Source organism: Scomber japonicus, chromosome 17, assembly GCF_027409825.1.
Source record: "Scomber japonicus isolate fScoJap1 chromosome 17, fScoJap1.pri, whole genome shotgun sequence".
In the NCBI taxonomy this organism is placed as follows: Eukaryota; Metazoa; Chordata; class Actinopteri; order Scombriformes; family Scombridae; genus Scomber; species Scomber japonicus.
Window position 1 is genome coordinate 10,263,644 of NC_070594.1, and position 15,556 is coordinate 10,279,199.

At 41.0% G+C, this 15,556-nt stretch overlaps 1 protein-coding gene across 3 annotated transcripts; it reads right to left on the minus strand.

Annotated features, from left to right (window-relative positions):
• Nucleotides 1-5,729: 5,729 nt before the first annotated feature.
• On the minus strand, nt 5,730-15,269 carry fzd3a (frizzled class receptor 3a). 3 transcript variants are annotated; one of them, XM_053336793.1, is made up of 7 exons: nt 15,073-15,269; nt 13,706-14,168; nt 13,303-13,602; nt 12,741-12,992; nt 9,263-9,375; nt 6,738-6,908; nt 5,730-5,988 (listed from the first exon to the last, which is right to left on the minus strand). In XM_053336793.1, exons 1-7 carry the CDS (start codon nt 15,255-15,257, stop codon nt 5,730-5,732), a joined length of 1,743 nt encoding a protein of 580 aa, XP_053192768.1. In that variant the 5' UTR covers nt 15,258-15,269. The 3 variants fall into 3 exon arrangements, with proteins under 3 accessions (XP_053192768.1, XP_053192767.1, XP_053192766.1); XM_053336792.1 differs by having other exon boundaries at nt 6,738-6,995; nt 9,227-9,375; XM_053336791.1 differs by having other exon boundaries at nt 6,738-7,220; nt 9,227-9,375.
• Between the last annotated feature and the right edge of the window lie 287 nt (nt 15,270-15,556).

Sequence of the window (15,556 nt, forward strand, 5' to 3'; positions counted from 1 at the left end):
GCACGAAGAAAGTGTTGTCTTTTTTTTTTCTTCTTTTCTTTTTTTAAATTTTTTTATTATTATTATTTTGGAGGGAAATTTCGGTGGGGGAGAAGTTATCATAAATTAGTGGTGGTGTACATGTGGGTGCTGATGTTTGAGGGTGCAAATGTGTGTGTGTGTGTGTGTGCGTGTGTGTGTGTGTGTGTGTGTGTGTGTGTGTGTGTTAATAAAGAAAAGGGCATATGATGATATAGGAATGACAGCCTCCCCCTCTCTCTCTCTGCTCTTTCTGCCTCCGAGCGATGCGTTCAAGGTCCAAATCGACACGACTCTGCTCTCAGCACTTGATGCCCCCCCTCCCCTCCTCTACCCCTACCCCTACCCCTCCCCAGCTCTCCTCTCCTCCCACCACCACCTCTCACCGCCACTGTCGAGACTCAAAAACCTCACCGTGCAACAACAACAGCAACAACAACAGCAACAACAGCAACAAAAAAGAAGAAGAAGAGGATTACTTATTGAAAGAAAATGATTTGTACTTGTACATAGGACCCTTTTGGGTTTTAGGGGACAATATTTTAATTTATTTATCGATCTTAGACAGGAAAGGGAGGTTTTTTTTGTTTTTTTTCTTGTTTTGTTTTTGTTAGGTTTTTTTTGCTTCACGGCTGAAGCAGACAGGTGGAGTTTAAACGCCACACACAGCTCCTCACTTCAACTCTTCTTGCTTTCTCTTTGGGTGTCAGAAGCTGCATTCATTATTGAAAAATGTTTTTAAAAAAATAAGAGAGAAAGGAAAGCAATGGGGGTTTTTTTGTTAATTTTTTGGCTCATGATACTAAAGTGCAGTGACTTTATAATATTTTCAGCTACAAACAGCAGCAGCATTAATAAGGCATCGTCACAGCTCCTCTACTCTCTCTCTCTCTCTTTCTCTCTTTCTTTCTCTCTCTTTCTCCTCATTGGTCCAGTGCGAGCGACATGACGTCATCATCGTCATTATCAATCATCATCATCATCATCATCCCGGCAGCAGCAGCAGCACCTGGGATGATGTCGTCTGTCGTGTCGTAGCGTTTTATTTAAAGACGTTCCACTTTCTTTTTTTTTTGCTGTACAACCAAACTGACCAACTCACAGATTCCCATCACAGTAAAATGTACATAGGTTCAAAGTAGAGAGTAATATATGATAAGGAAAATACTATAGAGAACTACACAGGGGAAAGAAAAGAAGAAAAATCCTCTTTTGACTTTTCTTTTTCTTTTTTTTTGAGTGATTTTTGGGGTTGTATTCACACAAAAAGCCATTTTTAAAACCACTTTCCAGTTTTTCTTTTTAATTAATTGATTGATTTTAGATTTTGTTTTTTTTAATTGTATGTATGACACTTTCTTTTATTTTCTTTTATTATTTTTTTTCTCTCCCCACACACACACACACACACTTACACGCACACACACACACTGTTGGCATTTTGAGTGAAGCGACTTGTACTTGTGTATGGATTTGAACACTACTGCCCCGTACTGTAGAGTGAACACACACATTCTTATCACTACCGCACATGTTATCTGCACAATGAGATGGTGTTTTTATTATTATTATTAGTATGCAGCATTATGCCTTTTTCTTTTTTTTTTTTGTCCTGCTCTTCCTGTCGAGAGAGGCGAGAGCTCCGACTGCTCGAATCAACAAGTTATAACGTGTGTGTGTGTGTGTGTGTGTGTCCAGATCTGCTTTGGTAACTGTAGGTCAGTCCTTCCTAAATCAGCTTGATTTAACCAAAAATGGACAGAAAGAAAGAAAAAGAAAGAAAGAAAGAAAGAGGGAGACATTGTGTGACTTTATAATATCGTCTTTCTCACAGCCTTTTGCTTATTTCTGAAGAATGTTTTGATGATCTGTTCATTCAAAAAAAAATAAAAAATAACACTTAAAAACAAGAATGTAAAAAAACACTTCAATAACTGATCCCGCAGATGAAATAGCGCCCAACTTTTCCATTTCCCTCTAGGGGGGGTATATTGTTGTTTTTTTTCTCTCTCTCTCTCTTTTTGGCAGGACGGTTTTTTTTAACGGCGCTCGGCATTCACAGCCAAAAAACAAAAACAAAAAGCCTGTTAACCTCTGTTCATCTCTGATTCTGCTGCTGCTCCTTCACTTCACATAAAAAAAAAAAGGCGAGAATGTGATTTATACTTTTTAATTTTTTGAGCTGAAAACTGTCCTTTTAAAAACACTTCTCACTAACTATAATGTGGTTATTATGTGGTATTATCTGCAGCATACTGTACTCTAATTACACACAGAGGGGTCAGAATCCCTCCAGTTTATCCAGTTTATCGTCTTTTTTTGTTATAGAAAGGGAAACTTAAATACTTCGGTGGTCATTCCTGCCGATTCCCCCTCTTTAAACGGCCTATTCCAAGTGTTTTATTCCATTTTTATATAAAAAAGAGAGAGAAGAGAGGGAGAGAAAAGACTAAGCTGGTTTTTATTCCAAACGAGCACCTCTTTAAGAAACTGTTTAAGCTATTGAGTCTCCTTTTTTTTAAGTTCCTGCTGGGGTGGGGGTGGGGTGGGGGGGTTAATCTGTAGAATGTATTAGCTCAGAGAGGAGGTGGAGGGGTGGAGGGGTGGCGGGTTGGCGGGGGTTTTATTGTACAGAAGAAGTGATCCCAGTTTAAAAAAAGGAGAGAGGAAAGAAACTCAGGAAAAAAATGTCAGAACCAATGAATTCTTTTCATTTTTGATGAAAAACGAGCGTGTTTAAAAAAAAAAAAAAAAAAAAAAGAAAATAAGACAAAAAAAAAATGGAGAGAGATGATGACGAGGAGTGAGTGAAGCAGAGATGAGTGGTTGTAGTGTAGATGTGACCCGAGGAGGGAGAGGGGGGGAGGGGGAAGGGGGGGTGAACATAGTTTCAGGGGGTGAAGGGTGACAGGTGCTTCGACGGCTGAGGTGCCACAGTGGAAAAAAAAAGAAAAGAAAAAAAAAGGAAGATAAAAAAAAATCTCGGAAAAATTCAAAAACGCCTTTTGCATTTCAGTGAGGTCTTATCTACAGTACCTTCTATATAATTTTGCTCTTTCATATCATATTACACACTTTTTTTTTGTTTTTTTTGTTTTCTAGGATTGCTTTGTAATAATTTGTACAGTTTTGCATGTTATAGATGTAATCATTTTTTGTTTTTTCGGTTTTTTGTTGTTTTACTTGGACTTTTTTTTTTTTTTTTTTTTTGGCTCCTTTTTTCTTGAAAACGGTTTGGGCGTTTTACTGAGGATAACCCACTACAGGTGATGTAGATTCTTTTTTGCACAAAATTTAAAAAAAAAAAATATTTAAGGTGTAAGGTCAAAAAACAAAAAAAACAAAAAATAATGTATGGAACTGGTTGCCACACTTATGTGGAGAACTCATTATATTAACCTGACTCCGATGTATTTCAATAAAGCGGAGGGCTGTTACAAATACTGAGCCAGCGTGTTACTGTGTGGTTATTTCTTCTGTTTAAAAAAAAAAAAAGAAAAACATCCTTTTCGATCTTTTTATAAAAACTTTATTACAAAATTTAACAAATGAACCCACAAAAGTTCAGTTTTTTTTACATCCTATGCACAAAAAGTGTTGCTGCTAAAGAGGAAAATGTTGTTCTATAACATTTACAGTAACTATACAAGTAAGGACGCTATGCAGAATTTGACTCTAATTTTAAAGGGCGAATAAACTCAAAACTATTCGTCTCTATTCACACAAACTTGTAAGGCAGGAGTTTGGATTCAGCTTTTTGTTTCTCGAGTTTTCAGCCCTTTCATTCATAAAGAAAAGAAAAACAATGACAGAAGGAGACATTTTTCCTCTTGTTTCTACACAATGCAGCGACATGATGCAACTTTTAAAAGAAACTGTTGTTTTAAAAATGAGACGAGAGTAGAATGAATTTTAAGGGAACAAACAACGATTTTAAGCATCAAGAGCGACTTAAAACAAAGGCTTAGTGATCAAATATGATATTGTAAGGATGACTATTAAAATATTAGTGAGATTTTGGCAAATAATCATCAGTAATGTGGATATAATGATTTAAGTGGGTAAAGCCAAATAATAGAACAGCTTGAATAACAGAGTGGCACAGTGGTGTAGTGGTTAGTCCTGTTGACTCACAGTAAGAGAGTTCTGGGTTCAAATCCACTGGCCAGCTGGGTTCTTCTCACTGGTTTCCTCCCACAGACCAAAAACATGCAGTTTAACTCTAAATTGCCACTAGGTGTGATATACAACACTTTAACTCTGTGATAGCCTGGTGAGCTGTCCAGGATGTGTCCCTCCCTCAACCCTCTTGAGCAGGTATGTCCAAACTCTCTGATAAAGGGCCATAATGTGACTGCAGGTTTTTATTCAAACTAATCAGGCTTGACTTAATTCATTAACATTTAATTAATTGATCTCAGTCTACAGAGTTAATTGGTTGGAATGGCCCTTTATGGACCAGTTAGGACATACTTGGTCTAGATCAGTGGTCACCAACCTTACTGCCCTGCATGTTTTGAGGTATCTCCCCACTCTTAACGCACCTGATTCTAATAATTAACTCGTTATCAAGCAGCTGAAGTTCATCAAGGTGCTTGATTACAAGTTAATGAGCAGACTCAGGTGTGATAGATTGGAGAGATACCTAAAAACATGCAGGGCAGTAGCTCTCCAGGAGCAGCACTGCTATACTGTATGACATGAATAATAAAATATATAACACAACAGCACTATTTATTAGATTCAAAGCTGGAATGTGTGATTTTTTTGGACAATTTAAAATAGGAGTCAAAGACAGATGACCCTTTTAGTTGCTGGGAAATTTAGTTGTCTTGGTAAATATCTGCAGGTACTCTAAAGTGAGATGATTTGCTGCAACGTACTTGAGTTGTGACATCGTCTAAACACTGGAAAACATGGTCAGGAGGCTCTTCATGTGTTTATACTGCACATATAGTCTAAGCTTTATGGAGTAGTTTGGACATCACTGCTCTAGAGGATAAGCAGTATAGAAAATAGAAGGATAGATGTTACATATTACAACATATTACTGTAATGCAGCCTTTAAAACCAGGAAAGGTATCTAGACTCAGACTCTGCTTAAAATCAGCTGTTTGTTCCCTTAAATCCCCGCCAACGTGTCGAGTTTCCTGTCGAGAGTGAAAACAAATCTTACACAGAAGTAAACCAGCAAAATATGATTTCAGAAAATGCAACCTGCTCTTGATCTGGAACGTGAAACTGAAACATGGAAACGTGAAGAAGCTGAACAGGTGCCAAAAAAAAACTTTAAAAAGAGAGAAAAGAAAAGAAGAAGATACCCTGCTTAATCACTCAAATCCTGTTCAGAGTCCTTTATACAAACAGTACAGTAGAAGGAAAGTCCAGTGAAGTCGGCTCAGTAGTGTCAGAAGAAGCTTTGTCTTTTCTTTTTTTTTATATATTCACACATCAGGACCACAGAAATCCATCATAAATCATCAGTTTTTTGGGATCAGCTAGTAAAGATCAGGTAAAGCTGAGAGGACGTTTTTAAGGCATCAATCCACACTCAGACCCCCGCTGGATGTCGACTAGCTCACAGTTAAAAAAAAGAAAGCATCATATTTGTGCTTCAGCTCAGTTTTTAAAAAGTTTTTTGTGGATCTTTGCACATTCTTTAAAAGTTCCTGTAAGAAAAAAAAAAAACTCCAAAAAGATGAAGTTCCAGTTCAGGCCGTGGCTCCGTCCTCCTCCAGCACTCTGTGAATCCCGTTACCGGGGACGCCGAGGACGGCTTGGGCGGCGGAGCCCAGGTCTCTGATGCTGCTGTGCCGCGATTGGCTCTCCAGTCTCTGGGTGGAGCCGTGCCGCGACAGGCTGTCCAGGCGGTTGGTGCTGCAGTGCCTGGACTGGGATTGGTCGTTGAGGCGCGGCATGCTCCCGTACGGCATCCGGTCGTCAGCAGCCCGGAAACTGGAGGCCGTGTATCTGTGACTGAGAAGGATTGAATGATTTAACTTTTACATACTCAGACTCATTAGTCTCTACACCAATTCACATTTTCATAAAGTCACCATCAGTCATTAATAAATGTTTGATCAAAACATTCACAATCATATTTTATGGTCCAGGAGAATATTTTATAGAATATGATGAATACAACAACATGTTTGATTTTTTTTAAATAAACAGATCAAATTTGTACAGTTGCATATATAAAATGTGTATCAGCTGCACAAATAATAAAAAAATATTAATTTTAGTTCCTATTTTTATATTGTGGGTCACATTAGGAAAAGTCCAGCTGAAAAGAAATGTGTATGTGTTGTTTTTACAGCTCTTAACTTGAAAAAATGGGTCAAATTTGACCCTGAATAGTATGTAAAGGTTAAAGGTTACCTTATTTAAAAGGTAATAAGTAATGTAACTATTTCAATTACTTAATCAAAGTAATGTAACTTATTATATTTGCTTTTCTTAGGGTAAGTGTACCCATTAAGCACCAAAATCAGTTCAAGTTCAGGTGTTTTTCATGATACTGACATGATTTATAAGGGACATTTCTTACAAAGCAGTTTTCATTAGTTCATGTAGATTTTTGGAATTTAAAATAAAGATATTTTATGACAAAAAGTCAAAAGTCTGGCATGGGATTAATTGGTAGTTTAAGGACCCCCCCCCCCCATCTTTGTGATCATCAAGTAACATTTTCTTTTGGTGACTGCTGGAAAACCAACCTGCCCTCTCTGGAGCGGTGCAGGCTGCCATGGTAACTGCTCATCTTGGAGCGGGCGCTGCGGACTGAGCCGGCCCGGCTGGTGCTGGCGCTGGGCGGCTCGTCCAGCATGGCGAGGTGCGTGGAGGAGGCGTGGGTGGATGTGCCTTGGGTGGACGTGCCCCGCGACTTCCTCACGATGGGCGTGTTGGGGTCCCTGAGCAGCAGCTGGGCGAAGTCAGGCTCCTGGAGCACCTGTCGGCTCTCGTTGACCATCCCGCTGCAGCAGGGAAAGGAGGAGGGCAGGGAGGGTGTGGAGGAGGAGGAGGAGGAGGAGGAAGAGGAAGAGGAGGAGGAGGAGGAAGAGGAGGGGGATGGAGGTAGGTAGGGCAGGGAGAGACGTAGGAGGGTGGGGAGGGAGAGGGGGAAGGTGGTGGGGTGTCGGGTGTGGTAGAAGAGGATGGAAGAGTGTGTGGAGCAGGCGGTGGGAGAGGGGGTTAATGCTCTGAATTTGGAGGGGAGGGGAGTGAGTGTAGAGAAGGGCCTGTGTTCACCACCGAGCCACACGAAGCCTCGCATACACACACACGCACACACCCGGCTACGACGACATCATCATTTCATCATCATCATCATCATCATCATGTGACCTACGATCAATCAGTTTAAACACCTCAAAGTCTAAAAGTTTGAACTATAAGAGAAACGAGAGGAGAAAAATGTAAAGTCTGTTCAGTATGTGTTTGTTCATATTCTGACTCATAATTAGTCTCTACACCAATTCACATTTATAAATTCCCTGTCAGTCATTAGAAAAAAGAAAAAAGAAACATTTATAATTAATATTTTACGGTCCAGAACATTTTATAGAATATATGTTAATATAATGTGTTTTAAGGCTGATTTTTGGTCAAATTTGTACATTTGCATATATAAAAATGTTTGTATACTGTGAGTCACATCAGGACTAAAGGAAATGTGTATATAGTGTTTTTAGAGGTCTCAAATGAACTGTATGGAAGGGTTAAAAGGCAATCTGTGGAGTCAATCCCTGTTTGTATTTCTATTCTGCACAAAGACGCTAAGATGATTGTTCACTGCACTGATCTACAGGTGGCAGTAACACACAAATAAATGTGAAGAAGAAGAAGAAGAAGAAGACTCCCATTATAATTAAGCTGAGGCGTCATCCCTCTGGACTCGTGGACTCAGCTGTGACTTGTTTGCTGTCATCACATCAAGTCTGTGAGAGCACTGGCCTGTGAGAGGCTCTGAGAAGGACTTGAGGTGTTTCCATGGAGACTAATTGAAATTCCTCCTTAATGCTGTAATTCAGTGTTTTTCTGATATCTGCTGATTTAATCTACTGTTAACAAATGTGATTAGACGGCTCAGTGGGATTTCCCCTTTTACATGAGCTGCTGAACACTGATATTATATATATTATATTTATATTAAGCTGATGTTATTATCACATTAAAACTATGGAGTTTCACGTTGTAGATGGTCAAAAAGCAACATTTGCCTATCTAATTTAGCAGATTATGATATAAAGATCCAAGTTATAGTCAGCAAATGTCACCAAAGCCTGTTACTGTAGATAATATTATGATAATTATTGAGTTCTTTATTATTGATGGTAATTAATTTTTTCTTTACATTCTCACTTTGTATTTGATTCCTGCAGGATAATGAGTAAACAAATTGAGTAATCACTTTAAATTACATGAACCTGTATGAAAGGTGCTGTATGAATAAAGTTTGATTGATTGATTGATTGATTGATTGATTGCAGAAAGTCCACTTGAGACCCCTTCTGTCTTCTGAACATTCAAAAATAAAAATCAGCTTTTCAAAATGTTTTACATGAAAGGAAAGCGACTCGACTCATTTGTTCGACGGATGGATTCTCCCAGAAACTGAATGTAAAAATAACTTTTAGTGTGTTTACAAGAAGACTCCACAGGGTGCCGTTAATGCTCGTTAATGATCATTTGTTTCAGTGTAAGTGTTACCATGGAGACTGAGCTTGGAATATAATGGAGGACTTCAAGTAGCATTTGTTAAATCCAACAAGTATATTTTTGTTCTTTCTTTCTTATTTCATTAACTTGTATTTAAAGTGGAGATTATATTTCAACATGAAGCTGTCAGTGTGTTTACAGGCTGCATTGTTTTATTATTTTGTAAAACCTTCTTTATTAGTTTTTCCTGTTGGAAGCATTAAAAATAGTCGTGTCATTCCCAACTGATTTGAACAAAGTCTGCACTGAAAGGAGTTTTTTAATCTAATTATCACTACAAAGAGACAAAATGTTCTGCCTTCTGCTTGAGCTAAAAATACCAGGACAAAAACTTATGTAAGAAACCTTTTTTGGCTGCTAAAATATTTAGTGTCATATTTTTAAAACCTCGTCTCTGTAGTACCATAGTATGGCTGACTCTCCTTTTTAAAGTTTGAAGCGTGAAGCACAGAATCCTGAATCTGGAGCTGTTTTTAAAAGTACGTACTCTTTGCGTCTCTTGCCGTGGAAGAAGCTAGCCCACTCGAAGCAGGTCTTCTTACTGCCGACCCAGAACACCGAGGGGATCCCTACGATCAGCATCATCAGATACTTGATCAGGAACAAGGCGAGATCGGGACGGCTGGTGCTCTCGACCTACAAGAAACACACACACAGAGGGAGAGAGAGAGAGAGAGAGATAGAAAAAGGTTATCAGTTAGAGTCTGGAGATTTGTGTGTGATGGAGAGAGCAGATCAATCACATGAGTATGTTTGGTAGACGTGGGAGGAAGAAGTTTGCAGCTAATACGCCCACTGAAGGCCTACAGGGAGGAATATGTGTGTGTGAGTGTGTGTGTTCATACATGAAAGGCAGCTTGTACAGAAGAAGACTGATTTATAGGAAGTTGCAGGACAGTGAGATACTATTTCTAACCCTAAGATTTAATATAATGTCTTGTTAGAGTCGATGCAATCATCCAAAAATATAAGAAAGCACACGCAGGTATGGACACGTCATTCAGAGGAAGTTCTTCAGCTCTAAACTTTTAATGTAGCATCCATTACTTCATTTCAAATTAAAATGTACTGAAGCCGCAGCTGCCCGAAAAAAAAAATGTTTCTGTCCGAATATGTGCTGTAAATATCTTAAGTTGATACTCATGACCACTAATTACAGAGTGAGGTCATTTATTTCCAGCTTTTAAGTTTAGGAGACAAAACAGCAGGATGACGCTGTGGAGAGTCACCGCACCGCCTACAGCAGCCGAGCCGAGAGCCACACATATACTATGTACTGCTGTCTCTGCCTCTGTAACACACATACACACACACGCACACGCGCGCACTCATGCAGACATACACAGATGTAGTCATGATGGCCTCATTATGAGCGGAGCCGGGCGGAGAGAGAGAGAGAGAGAGAGAGAGAGAGAGAGAGAGAGAGAGAGAGAGAGAGAGAGAGAGAGAGAGAGAGAGAGAGAGAGAGAGAGAGAGAGAGTGTAAGAGAGGTAGAGAGAGAGAGAGAGTGTAAGAGAGGTAGAGAGAGAGAGAGAGAGAGAGAGAGAGAGAGAGAGAGAGAGAGAGAGAGAGAGAGAGAGAGAGAGAGAGAGAGAGAGAGAGAGAGAGAGAGAGAGAGAGAGAGAGAGAGAGCCCCCCAAGGCTCAGTGATCTACAGATACACTCGTTACAGCAGAGAGATAAGAGGCCGAATGACTCGACCAACATGCTGCTCACAGACTGGATGGATGTCAGAAGTTCTGCTGCGTCTTTTTGTCTTTTTTACACAACAGCTAGCAAGCTCAGAGAAAAACCTGAGTGTTAAATATAGTTAAATGTAGTTTATTAAACCTGAAGATGTGGTCTCTTGTTCTTTTGATTAATCGTAGTGAGAGCAACGCAGCATCTGGCTGTATGTATGTGTGTGTCTTTATATCTTTAAGAGAACCAATTTCAGCTGAAAACCAGCATTGTGGGGACATTTGTGTGTTGTAAGGACATTTGTGTGTTGTGAGGACATTTGTGTGTTGTGAGGACATTTGTGGGTTGTGAGGACATTTGTGTGTTGTGAGGACATTTGTGTGTTGTGAGGACATTTGTGGGTTGTGAGGACATTTTTGGCAGTCGTCACAACTTCAAAGGCTAATTTGAGGGTTAGCATTTGCTTTTAAAATGTGTGTGATTAAAGGTTTGAGGATCTCCAGTGACCACTTCACTTGTCAGAAAGCTTCACAAAAAGGGCTTGATTAAAAGCTTATAGAGTGTCCCCTTTAAAATGATGTCACACTAAATATTTTGAAACACTGAAAACTATCCTGAACATGAGCCCAAACGATGATATGCACCTGCGTCTATAAAATAAAATTTATAGGGGGAGGTTAACTTCATCAGCTGATAACTGTAATACAGCTGTGATTCAGGAAGGGTTATCATACCAAAATATCATCTAAAGATGTGGATGTTTTCAAAAATTATAAGTAACCTTTGCCACCTTAAGCGGTAATGACATCTGGTCTGGCCCATGCACTATAGGGTTATAGTTAAGATTGGGTTGAGCTTCAGTTTAATAGTTGAGTTTTAGCATTCAGCTGTGATGATTAAAGTTAGAGTAGGGGGGGTAGGGAATGCATTATGTCAACGAGTGTCCTTACAAGAATATAAAGACAAGTGTGTGTGTTTGTGTGTGTGTGTGTGTGTGTGTGTGTGTGTGTTTGTTTTGTGCAGAGGAAGCGTTGAGCATCACTCAGGAGCTGTTGAGCACAGTAGCGCTTCGTGCCTCAGGGAAAGGCTTTTAAGATAAATATAGAAAGGCACTCTGAGTCTGTGCTATCTTTTGATGCATGTTAGGGACTTCTCTATGCGTGTGTGTGTCTGTGGGAGGGGGAGGGGGGGTCGGAGGTGGGGTGTGTGTATATTTTTTTAAAACCTGGAAGCATGCAAAATAGTGGAGTGTTTTATAGTGTAAGAAGACAGTGCGGCACGCAGCTGCTCAGCACATGTTCATATCTGCTGTAGCCATCACGACCCCACTGACCCCATCCTCTCCCAGCACACACACACACACGCACACGCACACGCACACACACACACACACACACACACACACACACACACACACACACACAGACACACACACACTGGATTACAGCACTGCTCTCTTACACAATGCAGAGTTTACGTGACAGATTAAGGACGATACATCTGATGTGAATCCTCCTCAGTGCATCTCGGTTGCATCTTGTCACGGCATCGTCTGCATTTTTTAAAAACCTGATAAATCAGATTTTCTACAAGAAGATATACTTCAAATGTGTCTCCAGCTGAAAAGATTTAAGAATGACCTCAAATTAAATTTTTCTAAATTGTACATTAAGTCAGACAGAACACAGAACAGCTCACAAAGTGTCCGCACAGCTGCACGCCTGCAACACTCTCTCACTCTCTGTTCAACCATCACAAAAAAATCCACTGTGAAAATGGAGCGGTAAAAACAGATGTGCAATGGCAGCTGCTCACATGGGAGGTGATACCTGGCTGAAAGGAACTGCAGAGAGGAAGAAGAGGAGGGAGGGATGGAGGGAGGAGGTAGAGATATATAGCTGTTTGAATTATTAACAGCTCTATCAGATGAAGCTGCAGTGTGTTTGTACGGCTGCTGGAGGCGACTGCAGCTTCTGTGCTCCTTAAAAAGAAAAGCAGCCTTAAAGTTACTGCTACACTGTGTCCTGTGTGACTGTGAGAGTACGTCAATGTGTGTTAATGTACACACACACACACACACACACACACACACACACACACACACACACACACACACACACACACACACACAGAGTCGAGTCATATTCAGGACACACAGGGTCACTGCTGTCTAATGTATTTGTATCCAAACACATCTGGCTGTCATCATCTTTCTTCCAGCTGCTCTGCCTTCTCTCTTCATCACTAAAGCCCCAGTCTGCATGTTAAAGGGCGTCTCCGTCTGTGTGTCTGCTTGGTTATAACAGAGTGGGGTGCGTTACCTGGTAGGGACAGGGGATGTGATAGTCTCGACACTTCTCCTGGACCCAGGTGGTCTCCCAGATGGCTCTGTAGCTGTTCTCGTAGAGGTAGCAGGCCAGAACGGTGAGCAGAGGCACCAGGTAGAGCACGGAGAAAACGCCGATACGGATCATGAACTTCACCAGCTTCTCCTGGTTCTCCTTCTCCAGGGGGATCTCCATGCGGACTCGATTCAGTGCCGCAATTCCCGCCAGCAACAGAGCCACACCAACCTACGAGATAGAGACGGTTTTCAATCATCTTGTTAAATAGATCACAGTCAGTTGAAGGGTTGTATCTTCTGTTTTATTATCTTTCAAACTGGGAGCCAAAACTGTTTTAATTAAATAAAGATTAAATATCATCTATTTTTAAAAGGTTAAATGAAAAAAAAATTTAATAACATTTCCCCAATGAAAGATGAAGCAACAAGAATCAATAGTACTAAAGAGTGTTTGTGTTTGTGAGGAAACTGAATTAATGAAAAAATGCAAAAACAGTGAGTCTCTGCAGTCCTATTTGTTTTATTATAGTCTTCCTCACCACTACATCCAGTCCCAGTGGGACCAGCAGGAACCAGCGTAGCGCCGTAAGGTTGTAGAGCCCCACGAAGCAAACCCCGCTGATGCCGTCTCCCTCGATTTTGTTCATGGCGAGCAGGGTGACGGTGAGGATCCCGGGGATCCCCCAGGCGCAGGCGTGGAAGAGCAGAGCCTTCTTCTCGATGGCCTCGCTGCCCCATTTAGGAACGGCCGCCAGGAACCAGGTGATGGTGAGGATGACCCACCAGACGCTGCCGGCCATGGTGAAGAAGTACAGCACCATGAAGAGAAGCGTGCAGGCCTGGAGAAGAGAGAGAGAAAGACCAGATTGAGGATTATTATTATTATTATCAGGATGTTTGATGATGTAAACCAGCATATGAGTCCAGGAAAGACTTTCTGACCTTGTTATGTGAGCCTTGAGTCACCGTCGAAGCCCTGAACCTCCCAGGACTCGCAGCGTTACAGGAGACTCTGTCCTCCAGCAGGAACCCGAGGAAGAACACCAGGGACACCATCATGTAGCACACGGCGTAGAATATAATGGGGCGCTCCGGGTAGCGGAAGCGCGACACGTCGATGAGGAAGGTGAGGAAGGTGAAGAGGGTGGCGGAGAGGCAGACGATGGACACCACGCCGATGAAGTAGCGGGCGAACGTCAGCTCCTCCCGCGTGAAGTACATGTTGGGGCAGGGAGGGGAGCAGTCGCGGACCCCCATGAAGGAGTAGCCGAACTCTGGGTTGATTTTGAGCTCTCGGGGACACCAGAAGCCGTAGTCTCGCTGGACGGAGATTGGGGATTCGGTCGAGTCTGAGCTGGACAGCAGGTCTACGGGACGGGGGTAGGACTCGTCACAGTCCGGCAACCTGAGTGGAGACAAAGAGACGATATCAGGGTTCATTTTGGAGCAACATTATCATTAGTGTCATCATTGTTTTTTAGGTTTTTTTGAGAGAGCTAACGGCAAATGAGGGGCAAGATTGGTGGTCACATGATGTATAACAAAAGTCAACATCTGGACTTGAACCAGCGAGTTAAGGATTACATAGTCAGCATCTTACTGGAAGACCCAGAAGGCACCAGGATGCACAACATATTTGAAATTAGGAAATGCAGTGTAGTCCATGTTAACATTTTGTATTAAAATAAATTATTGGCTGGTTATTGTTTAATTTACAGATTAGTTATCCATTATTTGTATCATTTACTGAATTTAAGTATCAAAAATAGTGAAAACATATCCAACAAAATTTCCTGATGTCAAAAGTGACATTTTAAAATTGCTTATTTTATCTGACTAATACTCAGTTTACTGTCATATTTCATAAAGAAACTTTCTTGTCGATTAAACTTTGGCTAAGTATTTTTAATTATTGTAAATTATTATAATTTGGCTTCTGTGACAATAATGGTTTAAGTTTTAATGCCATGGTTCAGCAGTCAAATATCAAAAGTTAATGTCAGATCTTCTTATTACTCCATGAACACAACACACAAAGTGCTTTTTCAATTTTGATGATAAACTCAAAGCCTGACAGCAACATTTTGGTTATGCAGACATAACTTTGTGTCTCAGTACCTCATTTAACCCCTTTAAGCCTTTTCTGTTTTATTCTGTGGTCAACAGATCAAATGATGTTTTACATGCTTGCTACATTATTAATAATCCCAGAAGAAGAAAATCTGCTTAAATTACTAAACGCAGAATGACCGTTCCCGCTAAAACAATAAATCCAGAGAGGGAAAACCAAGCACTGCTGTTGTCCCAACCTGTTGCAATCCATCTCCTCCGGCCAGCTGACACCAAACATTTCCATCAGTTTGTAACAGTCGCTCTTTGCCTGCAGACAGAGGCGGCGGCAGGGGAGCGTCATGCGGCCGTACTCTGTGCACACCGGGGCGTAGAGGGCGCACAGGAACATCCTGAGGTCCGGAGAGCACTGCAGGTTCACCATGGGATGGAAGGGCTACACACAAAGAGAGAGAAGAAGAAGAAGAAAGAGAGTGATTTAAATACAGCAGCATATTTGAAACAGATTTCGCTACAAGAAGTCCTGAGTGTCAAAACTTCAAAATGTGGGCCAAAGTGGGGCACAAAGAGAGCAGTGGAGCATGTCGTCTGACAGTTTCTGGAGATGAGTCCATAAAAACAACACTGGCCCCATTCCTAATAATCCCCTCCACCCCCATAATTTTCAAAACCCCCCCTTTCTTCCACCCCACCCCTCATTCCTCCTCCTCCTCTATTCCCTCC

Excerpts from the sequence above, each read along its gene's own strand:
- fzd3a (XM_053336791.1), bottom strand. The coding sequence starts at position 15,257 with ATGGTGAACCTGCAGTGCTCTCCGGACCTCAGGATGTTCCTGTGCGCC. Across the intron at positions 14,169-15,072 it reads GAGGAGATGGATTGCAACAG|GTTGCCGGACTGTGACGAGT; the intron begins GTTGGGACAACA and ends GTCTCCACTCAG. Across the intron at positions 7,221-9,226 it reads CACGGCAAGAGACGCAAAGA|AGCATTAACCCCCTCTCCCA; the intron begins GTACGTACTTTT and ends CTCCAAATTCAG.